Consider the following 15,565-nt stretch of genomic DNA (forward strand, 5'->3'; position numbering starts at 1 on the left):
GGAGACGACTTGATGATGATGATCCTGATAGCGTACCCGGGCAGGAGGGGATGCGTCTCAGACCAGCGGCTGCATTGAGACACACCGGATGCGGGACACATTGACATGGTGTTAACAATATTTTTGTATACATTAACAACAATATCTAATCGAATATGCCCATTACTTTTTTTAGTTCTCTATTCGTTTGATAGTTTCATAAAATAAAATTTAGAACAATACAAGCACTTAAACTTAACTTCCCCTTCAATTAAAATAAAATTTAGTACAACACAAGCACTTAAACTTAACTTCCACTTCAATTAAAATAAAATTTAGTACAACAAACAAGGAAAACATTACTACATCACAAACACAAACATAGCAGGCCAACATAATAAAAATACATGAAATATGAAAAATACAATAAACACATACATGCAAATGTTTAGCCCCGGTTGCCATTTATTCTCCACTTCAACCACTTATATCGTTCTTCCAGTTGTTCTTTTTCTTCTTCTACCTCTTTCAGTTTAGCCTTCACCTCCGCAAGTTCCAGTTTATATTTTTTTTTACGTTCCTTTTGTGCTTCACAATTCCATTGTGTTTTCCATTTTTCTTCTCCCACCTCCTTCAGTTTCGCCCTCAAGTCTGCAATAATTCTATTGCTTTCTTTTTCATGTTCCCGTTGTCTTAAACACATATTTTCAAGAAACTGCAGTTGTTCTCTGTAACATTCCTGATAACATGGTTCATCAACTCATTCCTCAAAATCACAAATAGGTTCGCCGGGAACCTTGTAAAACTGGTTCATAGAGTGCCAGTAGCGGCGTCCAACTTCACCATTGTCCCAACAATTTTGCATCAAGCATGCTTTTCTACAGTTGCACTTTGGTGGACGAAGAGGTTGAGCCATTTGTGAAATATTTGCTTTTAGTAAAAAAAAACCTTACTTTTAATGAAATATTTGCTTTTAGTAAATTTTGAGCACACAAACTAACTACAATGAGCCCGTTATTTATAGGCGAGACAACACACACATAACGTACTATCTAATGGCACTATATTTTGCGTGTTAAATATCATGATGTTGACAAGACAACTTTATGTCAGCTGGTCAACTTTTTCAATTCGACAAGACAACACACACATAACGTACTATCTAATGGCGCTATATTTTGCGTGTTAAATATCATGATGTTGACAAAACAACTTTATGTCAGCTGGTCAGCTTTTTCAGTTCGACAAGACAACACACACATAACGTACTATCTAATGGCGCTATATTTTGCGTGTTAAATATCATGATGTTGACAAGACAACTTTATATCAGCTGGTCAGCTTTTTCAGTTCGACAAGACAACACGCACATAATAAATATACAGAAAATTTATTAAATTATTATTTAAATAGGTAAAATGGGAAAGTACAAATCATAATTAACAAGCATAATTTTATTTCATAAATTTTGCAACATAGACATAACAACTAATTATTACAACATCAACTCATGGGTAGTTAGGTACACTAGAAGAACACCCACCCCGAGCTTGATTACTGTTGCCACCCAAAGGACATTTTCTACGGTCGTGTCCTGTTTGCGAGCATATACCACATTTGTGCGCATAAACGGTGTCACTAACATCCATTTGGTTCCGTATACATGTTCTCTTCTGCACCTGTCTTTTACATAAATAGGACTTGTTACACACCATTTTAAATGGTTCCGGAGGCCAATAATGCTCAGCACCCACTAGCTGTAACTGACCACTATATGTGTTTAGGTACTTGGAAACACTATATTGTTGATCAACATAGTTGGTCTCCGCATAACCAACACGTTGAAAACACTTGATGGCATGTGAGCAAGGCATGTGGTAGATGGACCATTTCCCACAGGAGCATAACCTTGCAGATTCATTTACAGTATGTGCATTATTACCCCGATTATTATGGATAGCGGTGCGAACTTCAAAAATATCTCTTTCGTTATCATACTGCAAAAATGAATGCCAATGTGCTCGCCGTCTGTATTTCTCAAATCTCTTCATAGGCAATGGCATAAATTCAACACCCCTCTCCATCAATTCCGTTGCAGCTGCAGACCATTCAACAAACCTCTCCGCCATCTGCTTGAACGACATCCGCACCATGGCTGTGACGGGAAATCCTCTTGCCGACTTCAATATCCTGTTGAAGGACTCTGACACGTTTGTAGTAAGAATTCCCCATCGTCTGCCACCATCCGCACGCAACGTCCACTTTTCAGGGTCATGTCGCATTAACCAACGATAGGCTGCCTCGTCTTCTTGCCTGATAGAATCCATATGCCTCTGGAATTTATGTTGTTGGTGGTCTGTTGCTGCCATGCACATCAAATCATGTAGATCCTAGTTGGGATGTGCCTTCTGGAAATTGGCATTCAAGTGCCTCACACAGTAACGGTGGTATGCATAAGATTCTTGCCATGCAGGCAAGTTCTCCACAGAACTTAATATACCACCGTGCCGATCAGATATTAGACAAATACCTGAACGTTGTTTGACAACGTGCTCTTTCAGGTGGTTCAAAAATAATGTCCACATCTTTGTGCTTTCATTAGCACAAACAGCAAAAGCTAGAGGAAATATCTATCTATTAGCATCCACTGCCACGGCTATCAATATCTTGATATCGTACTTTCCATATACATGAGTTCTGTCTATGGATATTACGGGCCAACAATGCGAAAAACCATCAATTGCTGGCTTAAACGCCCAGAACACGTAATTGAATATGTATTCTGGTGTTCCCGGACTCTACTCAAGCTTCCATTCAACAATTGTCCCGGGGTTAAAGTGCTGCAATGCGGCCATGTACTTTGGCACAAATGCAAATGACTTATCCCAATTACCGTAGACAATTTCAAACGCTCGTTTGCGCCCGAAAAATGCCTTTCTTTTTGTAATGGTATGGCCATATTCCTGGTGGACTGATGTAATGCACTCTTTGATTGTATACCTTATGGACGCTTCGAGGTGCGGAATAAGTACAAGAGAAATCAAGTCAATATCCAAGTTGAAGTGATTCCCGTTGAATGTGTCCATTTCGCATGTGTGGGTGGGAATGTATTTACCCACTTTTCGCATACCTGTCTTCTTCTTGGTCGCACGCAACATCCAATTACATAGCCAAAACCACCTGCGGCAAACAACTTTGTATACATCGGACTTGACTCTCGTACCTGCATCTCACGACACTCTTTTACGCTGTGCATTTTATAAGCCCTGCTTAAGCGCGCTTTATCAGGAAAAAGCATCCCCTTTGCAAGCTCCGTTGGTCTAGACTCATCCCACATTGCTGTCCGGATTTCATCAAAATCCCTTGTGAGAGCTTCCACATCCGACACGGTTGGCAAGTTATCAATGTAAGGAATCTCCCTTGAATGAAACGACACTTCGGACTCGTACACTCTTCATCTAGGAGGTCTCTCTTCAAATCAGGTCCTTCCTCCTCATCCTGCTCATCACCATCCTCACGAGGAAAGGGTGTCTCGTCTCCGGATTCATCGGCATTGTTATCGTAATCACTGTTCTGTTCCTCACTCTGTGCATCTGCCAGATCCCGATGTAATACGTCATTTTCGGTCAATTGAGTGAGTACGGATGGTTCAACTTGCTCGTTTTCACTGCACAACCAACAAAAATATAAGCTACTGAATTAATAAATGCTTTCCATATGGCTATATCACTTCACTTACAAGTCGTAATGTGATGAAATTCCATTATGGATGTTTTCAGTTAGGTGATGACTACCGTATGGGCCACTTGTAAAATTCATATCCGGCCGGTACCCCCTATTAAATATATGAGCATTAATACAAATTCAATATGCCAAAAATATACATAATTAACACAAATGAAAATTGAAGTTTACCACTCGTCTTGTGAATTATGGAAAGCAGGGTATAAATTATTTTCTCTCTGCTCATTCGCCGGCGGTGATAAGTTTAAATCAAGGAAAACTCTTTCATCCGGAACCTGTCCGGCAAAAACTGCTCCAAAATAACCACCTGATGACTGGGGGTTATCTCTACTACGCACAACCTCGTTTTTTGGAACGTCTTCGACCTTCACGTACATCTCCAACATTGTGATTACAAGAAATTCCCGGCATTCATCCAGAGTCCTCAGAAAATCACTCAAAATTTCATCATCGTCGATGTTAAACTCCGAGTAAAAAAGCAACCCCCTGCGGAGTGACGGAATACAAATATCTTCCGGTTACTTTAAGTATCACTGAACGTTTCCTCACACTCATTTTTTTGCATAACAACGATATCAATTTATCGTACTCCATTGTAAGTGGCAATTTAACATGACACTGAGCAGGTAACCTGTAGCCCACTGAGTTATTCTCCATCACAACCTCACCCCCCCCCCCAATATAATGAAACTTGTATTCTACGCTCTTCAGACATAATGAAAAAATGCTGGAGAATTTAACAACAATAAACGTTTCAACAAGAGTTAAAAAAATTTTTGAATGAATTTCTATACAATCCTAACCTCTTTATATAGGGAATGACTAGCCGGATTTTTTTTTTAATATATATATAACACCCAAAAAGTTGGCATTATACGCTTTTGAATCATTGAAGCCAGGAATTATTGGTGGGGCCAGAAAAAAGGAGTATAGTGCCAAAATACCAGGTGCTATATATAAAAATTTATGTATAGAGTCAGGTATTTTGGCGCTATACCTGGGCGTGTCAGTGCCACAATACTTAGTGCTATACATTAACGACACAGTTAACGTTAATGTATAGCGCCAAGTATTGTGGCACTATATATAAAAATGTCACCTTTTTTTATCACCTATTTATGTATTTTGAGTCCAAAAGAACCACAATTGGGTTCCGGACTCTAGTTTTTTGCACCCTTTCTTTTTCCCTTATCCTCATTTTTCATTGGTCAACCTCATCTTGGACCCCTTAAAAAAAAGCACATAAACTTTAGCCCTAGGTCAAGCCAACCCAGTTTCAGTAAAGTGAACTGATTCCCTATCCTTGAAGAAGAATGCAAGACAAAACCCTTCGCCTCAATGGTTTTGCTTATCGGAAAGCTGAGGACACTTCCCTGTGGAAGTTGAAGGGCATTAATTTCAATGGTAAAAGGGGAAAACGTGAAGATAAGCGATTATCAGTAACAGAATTCATCCAAGAGAACAGCCGGAAAATAGAAGAAGCAACGTTAGGTCCAGGCGGCGGCTTAGGTATTGGTTGCGGCATAGGAGTGGGACTAGGAGTAGTTGGTGGTCTGGGTTTGGGTGGTTCAGAATGGAACCATCTCAAGATGGTTTTCGGTGTGGGAATGGGTTGTGGTGTCGGTATAGGTTTCGGGTACGGGCAGGGAATTGGTGTTGGTTATTCATGGGAAGAATTCAAGTCTCGATTTTTCGAAGATTAAAGCAGTTCCAGAAAGCCCCTTGTAATTCGAATCTGTTTTTTTTTTTAATTTCTTTTCTTGTTGTGCTATTTTTCGTGTGTTTGTACCTCTGTAGAATTGCTATTTCCAGTAGCTTTTGTTTTGTGTTCCCTCATTTGCATTTTAACTCCATGAGTAATTGTACAAATGCTACTAGCAGCTTCCTAGAATTCTAATTTGGAAGCGTTTAGACAAGTTCATGTGATTGTACAAATTGAAATGAGCTGACATCTAGAGCCCACGAAAAAAGACACTGAAATGAGCTGACATCTAGAGTGCTTATTTTAAGTTACCTTTAAGTCAAAATAGCTTTTAAATCATAAGTTAGCAATTCTAACTTTTGACTTTTGATTTGTTTTTGTCATTTTAGCTAAAAAACAATTGTTTAAAAGCACTTTTTTACTTTATCTAAACAGTACAAAATGACTTAAAAGTTATTTTGACTTAAAATCACTTATAAGCCAATGCAAAGAGGCTCCTAATATTTACATTAACATTCTTACTTGCCAGACATCTAAAATTTACATACAAGAGAAATTTCTTAACTGATCTTCACTCATTCCTCCCTTTTCTAATTGATTCAAACAAGTCATACAACTTTTTTTTTTTTTTAGAAAAAAGGCTCATATCCCCTCCTTTCTATTCAATCAACAACGTTTGTTCAAATAAAGAGAGAACCACTAGCCATCCTTTTCTACATTTAAATTCGCCCACCCTCGCATTGTCTATTCAATAAATCCTCCACTTTCAGCAGCAGAAAAATTGAAACTATCATCCTTAGCAAACTGTAACCTATCATTATGCATAAACACTCAAAGAAAGTGTATTCGCCTTTGTTACAAATGTCACTTAGCACATTTTCACGCTGTACACAAAAACTTTCCCCAAATTGCTATCAAAAGTTGCAGGTAGCAGTCTCATGAATCTCCCCGATTTACTAATTATGTACTAACTGAAATGGTATATCAATCAAATCTTAAAATAAAGAAAAAATGAGACAATAGGAGCAAATCGAACAATAAGAAAAAAGAGACAATTCTTCACATGTTAGTATATGTAAGCACATGCCCTGCAATAAGTGGCAAGTGAAATCTAATCGATCCAATGGAGCATATTCTGCACAAGAGGTCAGTTCTGCAAAATAACCATGTACTCGGACAGCATTTTGAGTGAGCAATTCCAGCCAGGAACTGCCTTAAGCTAAACTACCTTCTCCCAGATTCTAGATCTTCCACGGTTGGACCAGAATCCCCAGATAAAGAAATGCCCATAAACGCGTGGTGGTTTCTCTCATTCTGTTGACTTTCTACTTGAACCTCTGCACTGTGTGTATTATTTACATTGGCATTTACAGTATTTGCAGCTTGTGAAGTTCTTTGGGACTCCTCCAGCACACGGAAGTAAGCGTAAGTTGCCCAGCCTAGAAGCACAAAATAGACAGACAATCAGAAAACGACTAGAAATGAGGGGAAAAAAATAAAACTATCTTCATAGTACATAAATCCTCTCCATGGCCATATTCTGTTCCTCTACGGAAAACATAAACCAGAACCGCTTTCTAGATCCATTCATTTGTAGGGAGGAAGCTGCCTTCTGTAATGTAGCTGGGGTAAACAGTAAGGCCTTTTCCATGGTCTAGCAGTAGTGTATTCCTTAGAAGATTCACAGGTGTATCAGTTCTTTGGATGTTGGAGGATAGGTTTACTTTCTTTTCAACCATAGGCTTAAAAGAGGCAATCATCATTACATTTTCCATAGGACATGATCCCTCAAGTCGCAGAAAGCTATTGAATGAGAGAATTAACCTCTTACCCATGTATAATGAACTAACTACAGTCATATGCATATATACAAATGAGTTTACAACTAAAGTAACACAAATGCAAAAGTGGTAAGAACACAACTTGGGATCATCAATTCTTCCTCCGAATCAATCACGGAATAAAAACTCAATAGAGTACTGTGAAGTGTGAAGGTTTCAACTTTTTACTGTGATACGCAGCACAAGTTTACCATGAAAGAGAAAACCTCTGATATTCTATCATAAAAAATTTCACACCACTGGAGGAATGAGAACACACCTTGAACATGATATGGAGGTGGGAAAAACTGCAAATAGCATAATGCTGCAACTACAAGACCTGCAAAGGAGAATATCCTCAGATTTCATTATTGTCTCATGCAGTCTTACTGTAAAGATACAAACAACAAATAAAATCTAACAACACGCACCGATTAGACCTCCAGCAAACACATCCTGCCAGTGGTGCCAATAGTCATCCACCCGAGAAATGGCAACCAAAGATGCAAGCAGAAGGGGAAGTAACACAAGACACAGTTTTGCAACATGTCCTCTACGGTCAAAGACTTGTATCTTGCCAGATAAATAAAGTGACAGAAAGGTAAGACCAGAAAAGGACCCTGCAAGTTGATCCAAAATCCTCAAAGGTCAAGAAAACAAGAAAGAAACACCATAGACACATTCTGAGACGCTGTAAATTTCAAGTCTCTGTCTCCGCACATGCAATCTTTTCTCGTACAACACATGAGAACATGTAATGAGACAAGCATTCTACTTACAGGAGGTATGCCCACTGGGAAAACTCTTATGCCCTTCCTTGACGACATTTTTATCGCCATGGCATACAACATCTCCCCATTTATCGTAAACCTGTTGACCCATCAATATTTACTGAAATACTAATTTACAAGGGAGAGGCCCTAGTCTATAACTAGAAGTATGAAAATATAACCATCAAGGCAGCATACTTCTTTTCCATCTGGGAAACAGCGCCAGAAGAAGTCTGGCCTAGGCCGTCCAACTGCATCTTTTATGGCGTCTGTGATAACAGCTGTTATCAGAACAGAGAACAAGAGCCCTGCCATGACAACATAATTAAAGGACGACTACCAGAAAGTTTTTACGTAAGCGAGAACATATATAAACTATTACCACTGAAACTAGCCAAATCCAAAGAATAGCTTACCTAATATGGCATGATGAAGATCATAAACATCTTTTCGCCGAAAATAAACTAGCAGAAAAACAACTATAGGCAACAGAACAGCATACACCTGATAACATTTGGAAATTGTGAAATCTAAATATGAGGTACTTTATTTGAAATGGAGAAGAAAATGAAGAATGAAATAAGTTTTGTAGCAACTGAATGAAAATGAAGATCAACTCACTGGAACAGCCCAAATAGGTACAGTGTTACTTTTTAGAGGATACTTGAGGTCTGTCATCATGTCTTTTCCGATAAACCGATAAAACGGATGGATAGCATTCAGAATGACAACTATCGCCAAAAGTAGTATTAAGATCAGCCAGTCATGCAAGTGAGTCATTGCCACCGTCATACCGTGAGACCTCACAGTATGTGACCCAAGCTGGGTACCCCTCATTCTGGCCTGCTAAGAACATGCAAAAGTAAGAACTTAAAGTATTTTTATAATATGATACCGATGACTTATAACTTTGTCTAATTTTGTAATAAGCTGCATATATAAACACAATCCTTTTTCTGAATTCAGAGCCATAATAGTGATACTATTACAAAATTGGTTTAATAATTATCTAGTTAAACACAAATGACGATAATAAGGTCATTTTCATCACAAATCTATTAGACGCCCGGGTAAATTTTATTTATTTCATCACATGAGGTGAGAAGTCATATTGCCAAATCTACAAAAAAAATGTGCTTTATATAGTCAACTATAAGTTTTTGTTTATAAAAACTAATACAACAGTCTAAGGTAAGGCATACAATGTATCAGGGATAGCCATTGGCCAAAATGGAAAAGCAAGCATGACATGCCTAACAAAAAACTTTGTTGAAGAGACAATTAAATGAGTAAAAATGTGTTCTCTCTAATTGCTTAAGCTTTTAGATGAGATGATCACACACTTCAACAAAGGCCCTGGTTCGAGTCTCATCGCCAGCATTAAATGAATTTTCACGTGCTTGCCAATGAAAAAAAATGAAGCCGGCACGTGAGAGAACGTGTTGAAGAGAATTAAATAAATAAAAGTGCGCTCTTACTAAGATTTTAAGATTTTAGATAACATGATCACACACTTCAACAAAGCATATTGGAAGTCCAAAAAATAGATACATGGCTCATGATCAATCTAAAATGAGTTGTGGCCTAAAGGACAAATGGAAGTTTGAACATAACACGCTTCCAATAAAACTATGGTACTTGTATGGTTCCAAGTGCATCTTGGAAAAATTAGCCAAAGTTCGTTTTGTCAGTTTACAAGTAGCTGTACATGACTCATAGTAGGTCACAGGAATGTCCAGTCTTCTAGTCATCTGAATTTGCAAATATCTTGCCCAACTGTTCCCCAAAAACCAGGACAAACTTATCCCATATCCTTCCTTCATCTTATATTCTTGTATCCAATATGTTATGGGTGGAATAACCCGTGCCAGCTACTCATTTCCATCCCCACTCCTTAACATAGCTCCTTTAAGCTTAGTATGTCGAATGTAAGAAATATATACCTGGTGTTTCTTGTGTGCTATCAGCGGCAGAAATAGTTGAGAAAATCCAGCAAAAGCTTCTGGCTTTTGACTTGATCCGTTCTGATTGAAGGCAAATAAATCAATCAATTGTCATGGTCGATTAAGTTGGAACTAAGACTTGTCATGTCTCATGAGCGGAGGCGTATTGAAGATTTAAGCTCTATGGGTTCAGTTTATAAATTTTTTAGCATTAAACTCATTAGAAATTTATAATTATGGATTCATATTTACTACTATTTGTTGCAATTTTAGTAAATTTTTACTAGAAGGCTACATCCTCCTCTTCCCACGAATTACAAACTAAAGCTCAATTACATCATAAGTAGTATTCTGGCATTCAACTGGTGCAACTAGTACAGTCAATGGTTCACATACTTATCTAAGACTTAAAATTCAATCCATAAATATCTAGAAATAAGTGGCCTAATCATCCAATTAGAGGTGCAGTACAGCAATAACATGATTAATCATACAACATGTAGAATTTCAGAGGCTTTTCGCAGTCTAAGGTCTTGAAATATTATGTGGTTAGTGCTGTTGCATCAATCATAAATTTTGCAAGGACTGGATAACTTTTAGAACTTCAGATGCTGCACTAATTCACTACAGTTTTCCCAGGAGAACCAGGTACTCCATAAAAAAGAACACACTTTACATGGAAATGAAAGTATAAAAATGACATTACATCAGAAAGAGAGCTAAAACTGGGAAAGAACAGATTTTACTAAAGTCACCAACACTGTGAAGGCTAAAGCATTAAATCTTAACATCAGTCTCAGCCGCCGTTGCTTTTAAAAATGTACAATAAAAAGGAAAAGCAGATATGCGTTGCACATAATCCCGACGGACCTTAGACTGCGAAAAGCCTCCGAAATTCTTGAAAAAGAAAACAGATCTCAAATCCCAGGACGGCATTGAGGAACCAAAGCGACCAAGGGGGGAAATTAAAATTTGAAGAGGAAAAAACAACCCTTAATCAAGAAATTATGATGAATCAAGACATTAATAAATAAGAGCACTATTCACGACAGTGACAGTAAGAGCCAGTTTCCACATGGGAAAAGCAGAAAAACACGTCCACACAATCTATATTAAATAAACCCCTTATCCACGCTGATTTGGAACAAATTAAGAAGAAGCAGTTGTCAGCAAGCACTAGCAAAGTCAACCCGGAAAAGATACAAAAAAAAGAAAAGAAATAAAAAGACAATTGGAGACTTTCTGTTAAAACTCAAAAGGCAATGGGAAAGTTTATGTTAATAATTTTAACAGAACGAAACAACTGATGCTGTGAACTAGCACGAACAACAATGGCAAAGATTCAGTGATGTGACCTATTCACCCAGCAGGTTGGAATCAAAGAAGCGATCGTTTTCTCTGGTGGGTCTGTAGATGGTCAGGGGTTGTCCTGCCGCGCTGGGGCTCTCTAATTTTTCCTTTCATTTCAAACGGGGTTAAAGGCTTTGTTTGGTAAGGTGTTTGTTTTGCTGATTTGCTGCGTTGTCCAAAATCGTGAATGCCACGTTTGTTGCGTTAGAATATTCTAACGCAACTATCATCACTGCCAATCTATGCCAGATGCAAAATGTAGTCTCCCTCCAAACTCCCAAAGTCTTATACTATTACTGTTACTATTGTACACTTATAGTTTAATACAATTATTAATAATAATTTGCCCTTACTAAGAAAACTGTAGTATATTGTTTATCCACTTCTAATTTGATACAATTAATAATAATAATAATAATATAATAATAATAATAATAAATTCCTACTAGAAAACGTTTGTTATATTTTTTTAATCAAAAATCTATTTTTTTACTGTTTGGCCAAAAAGTGTTAAGCCTTTTTATTAAACTAATTAAATAAATGATAATGGGTAAATTCTAGCTAAATATAATAAATTCTAGACCCAAGATTGATGGATAGTAATAATCTAGAAACTGCATTTAAAGCTATTAAAAGCCAAAAAGGAGTTTAATGATATTGTTGTGAATGAATGAGGGGATAAGGATAAGTAATAAATATGATGAATAGCAATAGCTGTAAATAGAGAGAATAATTCACCTAAATATATAACGAGGTGGATGATTCTCCCTCTGACAATGATGTAAGATAGCTAAACGTGAGGATATCAAATACTTTATCAGATCTGATGTGGGAAAGTTAGGAATAAAACAACAAATCGTTGTGTAAAGATAATGTTTGTAGTTGCTTAAGAGTAAACTATTATAGAGAGAGCTTATCAAGATAGAAAAATTATATCCTCCCCCCCTACCCTTCTTTCTCTCTCTATTCCTACTTATATGGAACATATCTCGCACCTACTAAAGTACAAATACAGAGAGTATTCCTTTAAATATTCCTTTAAAATATCTTATTGCTAAACTAGCATTTTGGCTGATCTGAGTGCTCGACCTCGACATTGGCTACTCGGCTCACCAGTGTTGCTTCTTAAGCACGACGTCGGCCTAATTGATTCTTGATTTTCTTATTTCGGCCGAGGTCCCCTTGATCAGATTTTGACCCATACATTTACCAAATAGAAGTGTTTCGCCGAGTTAAGTTTAAAAGGTAGTTCGACTTTGTGAGTGTCAATTTCCGCATTAAGTATTAATAAGAAATATAAGTATATACGAAAAATTATAAAGTAATACATAACTACTCATTATGATTTAATTCAATTATTTTTGGGCAACAACAAACCAAATCGAATAATATTGATTTATGAAAAATTCATACAAGATTATGTTGGGGATTTTAAGAATAATGAGGCTTAAAATAGGGTGAATGGAAAATGGAGGGAAATGAAAATTTTAAGTGAAATTTTAAGTTTCCCCCCTTGGCAAAGGGACATTTGTCCCATATTGGAAGAGGAAGAGGTTTTTTATGGGTATATAAACAATTGTTCTTCTTCTACCTCTTAAAGAGTTGAGAAGAAGGCAAGCCTCGCGCCGTCGCCGTCGTCGCTCGGCTTCGGAATATTAACAGAAATGTTATTAAATATTCGTTTTAATAACAGAATATTAATATTAAAATAAATAATATTAAATCCAATCCGTTTTTCAGTTGTGTAACTGAAAATTTAACTACCCTCTTCAATTTTCCCTCTTTATTGTTGAGTAAATAGCCATTTATGTTATGACATTTATGCTATGGCCGTTTTGCATAAACAAGCATTCTAAAGAGTTGCACCTCTTCAAATTTCAGCCTAACTTTGGCTATAAATACAAGTCTATTCTCTCAGAATTTCCATACGATTTTCTGAGTTTCTCCTCCTTCTTCTACATTGTTTTAACTTCAAAGAAAGCAACAATAAGTGTGATTTGTTGCCGAACTTTGTGTTCGTTGAAACACTGGGGTTTGAAGTACCACTATACCAGTGTGTAATTCGTTCTATCCTGGGAGAAAATAATCCATAACCTTGGGGTATTAGGAGGGGATTAAATTCCTTAAGGAAACACTGTGAATTCAGCAGGCTCGGATTAAAATTCTGTTTCTGTTTTTTTCATTTCTGTTTATACGTTATTTTATATTCTCCAGAATTATTTTACAAATACAGTCTACTAACAGGTTATAGCACTGGCAAATGTCACATTATCAAATTAATTTGAGTTGTTTTGATATGTGATTCGATTTTTCAAATTTTCTTGAATACTCTTAGTTATAGTTGTTTGATTTGATCATGAGTATTTATAAATACTAAATTTCAATATATAAAATACAGGTGAGGATATTTCAGATGAAATAGTGTACTTTTATTTTTAACCTTTTAACTTACACAAAAAAAAAATGAAGTGTTCAACTTTTAGATACTCTTTTCCATACAACCTCAATTTTTGCTTTTAGTTTTATCAAAATATTGCCTAAACACTCAGGGCAGTACAGCAATAACATCATTAATCATACAACATGTAATTTCATAGGCTTTTTCGCGGTCCAAGGTCTTGACATATTATGTGGTCTTGACATATGTGGATGTGATAGTTATTCCTGATCAATTGAGCGATGCTACACTTGGCAAGCTCAGAATTGGAAGCATTTCAGAAAGATTAATGTAAATATTGCATTTATAGAGATACAGATAAAGAAGGAACTTTGGGAGAGGATTAGCATGCTAGCAGGATCTAGAAGAGCTAGAAAATGCCCAATTTCAATGCAGAGGATATGTAGTTAGAGTAGTTAAATTATTTGTCATTGTTTATTTTTCTGAGAGCTAGTGAGAGTCTGATCCTAATGGATTAGAACAGTCAGTTGCTCCCAGGTTGTAAATTGTTTGGTTTGTTATGGAAATATTCACAGATTATTGCAAAAAAAAAACTCGCAAAAAAAATACTAAAATTCAGCATTTAGAATAATAAAGCTATATATAGTGTAATGACCTGGCCAGTCGTTTCATGAGTTACCGCTCTATTTTCCCCATTTCTGCTTCTTATTGCCTTGTTCAGTTGTATTATATGTTATTGGGTTGGTTGGCTCGGGTTCGGAGAGGTTTTGGTAAGATTTGAGACACTTAGTCTCTTTTGAGTAAGCTTAAGTTGGAAAAGTCAACCGAATGTTGACTTATGTGATAAAGGGCTCGGATGTGAGTTTTGATGGTTCGATTAGCTTCGGAAGGTGATTTGGGACTTAGGAGCATGATCGGAATGTATTTTGGAGGTCCGGAGTAGATTTAGGCTTGAATTGGTGAAATTGGAATTTTGGCATTTTCCGGTTGATAGGTGAGATTTTGATATAGGGGTTGGAATGGAATTCCGGAAGTTGGAGTAGGTCTGTGGTGTCATTTGTGACATGTGTGCCAAATTTCAGGTCATTCGGACGTGGTTTGATAGACTTTTTTATCGAAAGCGGAATTTGGAAGTTTTTGGAATTCTTAGACTTGAATCCGATGCAAATTTGGTGTTTTGATGTTGTTTTGAGTGTTCTGAAAGTTGGAACAAGTTTGAATAATGTTATGGGATATGTTGACATGTTTGGTTGAGGTCCCGAAGGCTTCGGGTGAGTTTCGGGTGGTTAAACGGATCATTTCAAGTTGAAAAGATTGCAGAAAAATCTGTTGTTAGTGTTGCAGACAACTATGCTTCGCGTTCGCGAAGGGTTAGGGTGGGAGGCTGTGAAGTTGGTCTTCGCGTTAGTGAAGGTGGTCCGCGATCGCTAAGGGTCGAGATCAATGGTCATCGCGTTTGCGAGATTCTTGCCGCGTTCGCGATATTCTTGCCGCGTTCGCGTAGAGGAAAAGCGAGCAGCTGGGTCCAGGTCAGTGTTTTCTTCGCGTTCGCGAGTGGGTAGCCGTGTTCGCGGTGATTTGTGAAGCTAAGGTTTCGCGTTCATGTGCATCTGGCCGCGTTCGCGATGAAGGGAAAATGGTCAACTTAAGTTTGTGCTTCGCGAACGCTAGGCGTTGACCACGTTCGCGAAGAAGGATTTTGAATAGCTGGGCAGAATGATTTAAAAGGCCATATCCACGATTTTTAGTCCAATTTTACACCATTGTTGGGCGATTTTAGAGCTTTTTGAGGAAGATTGAAGAGGGAATCAAGGGGAAACACTTGAAGTTAAGATTTATGGACTCAATACGCAATCCTA

The 15,565-nt window shown here is 37.3% G+C and overlaps 1 protein-coding gene across 6 annotated transcripts; it reads right to left on the reverse strand.

Annotated features, from left to right (window-relative positions):
• Nucleotides 1-6,353: 6,353 nt before the first annotated feature.
• Nucleotides 6,354-11,577, reverse strand: LOC107777374 (putative lipid phosphate phosphatase 3, chloroplastic). Of its 6 annotated transcripts, none has more exons than XM_016597379.2 (9): nucleotides 10,829-11,577; nucleotides 9,959-10,039; nucleotides 8,637-8,861; nucleotides 8,432-8,519; nucleotides 8,214-8,323; nucleotides 8,025-8,115; nucleotides 7,677-7,865; nucleotides 7,526-7,585; nucleotides 6,354-6,864 (listed from the first exon to the last, which is right to left on the reverse strand). In XM_016597379.2, exons 1-9 carry the CDS (start codon nucleotides 10,892-10,894, stop codon nucleotides 6,650-6,652), a joined length of 1,125 nt encoding a protein of 374 aa, XP_016452865.1. In that variant the 5' UTR covers nucleotides 10,895-11,577; the 3' UTR covers nucleotides 6,354-6,649. The 6 variants fall into 6 exon arrangements, with proteins under 6 accessions (XP_016452865.1, XP_016452866.1, XP_075105976.1 ...); XM_016597380.2 differs by having other exon boundaries at nucleotides 8,637-8,858; nucleotides 10,829-11,576; XM_075249875.1 differs by having other exon boundaries at nucleotides 11,314-11,574.
• Nucleotides 11,578-15,565: the final 3,988 nt, after the last annotated feature.

The sequence above is a fragment of the Nicotiana tabacum genome, chromosome 3 (genome assembly GCF_000715075.1).
Source record: "Nicotiana tabacum cultivar K326 chromosome 3, ASM71507v2, whole genome shotgun sequence".
NCBI lineage: Eukaryota > Viridiplantae > Streptophyta > Magnoliopsida > Solanales > Solanaceae > Nicotiana > Nicotiana tabacum.

What these genes read in the sequence shown, in the direction of transcription:
- LOC107777374 (XM_016597379.2), bottom strand. Translation starts at nt 10,894, where the DNA reads ATGCCGTCCTGGGATTTGAGATCTGTTTTCTTTTTCAAGAATTTCGGA. An exon ending in TACCTATTTGGGCTGTTCCA is followed by an intron (nt 8,520 to 8,636) that starts GTGAGTTGATCT and finishes AAATGTTATCAG; the next exon opens with GTGTATGCTGTTCTGTTGCC. An exon ending in GTTTGCTGGAGGTCTAATCG is followed by an intron (nt 7,586 to 7,676) that starts GTGCGTGTTGTT and finishes TCTCCTTTGCAG; the next exon opens with GTCTTGTAGTTGCAGCATTA.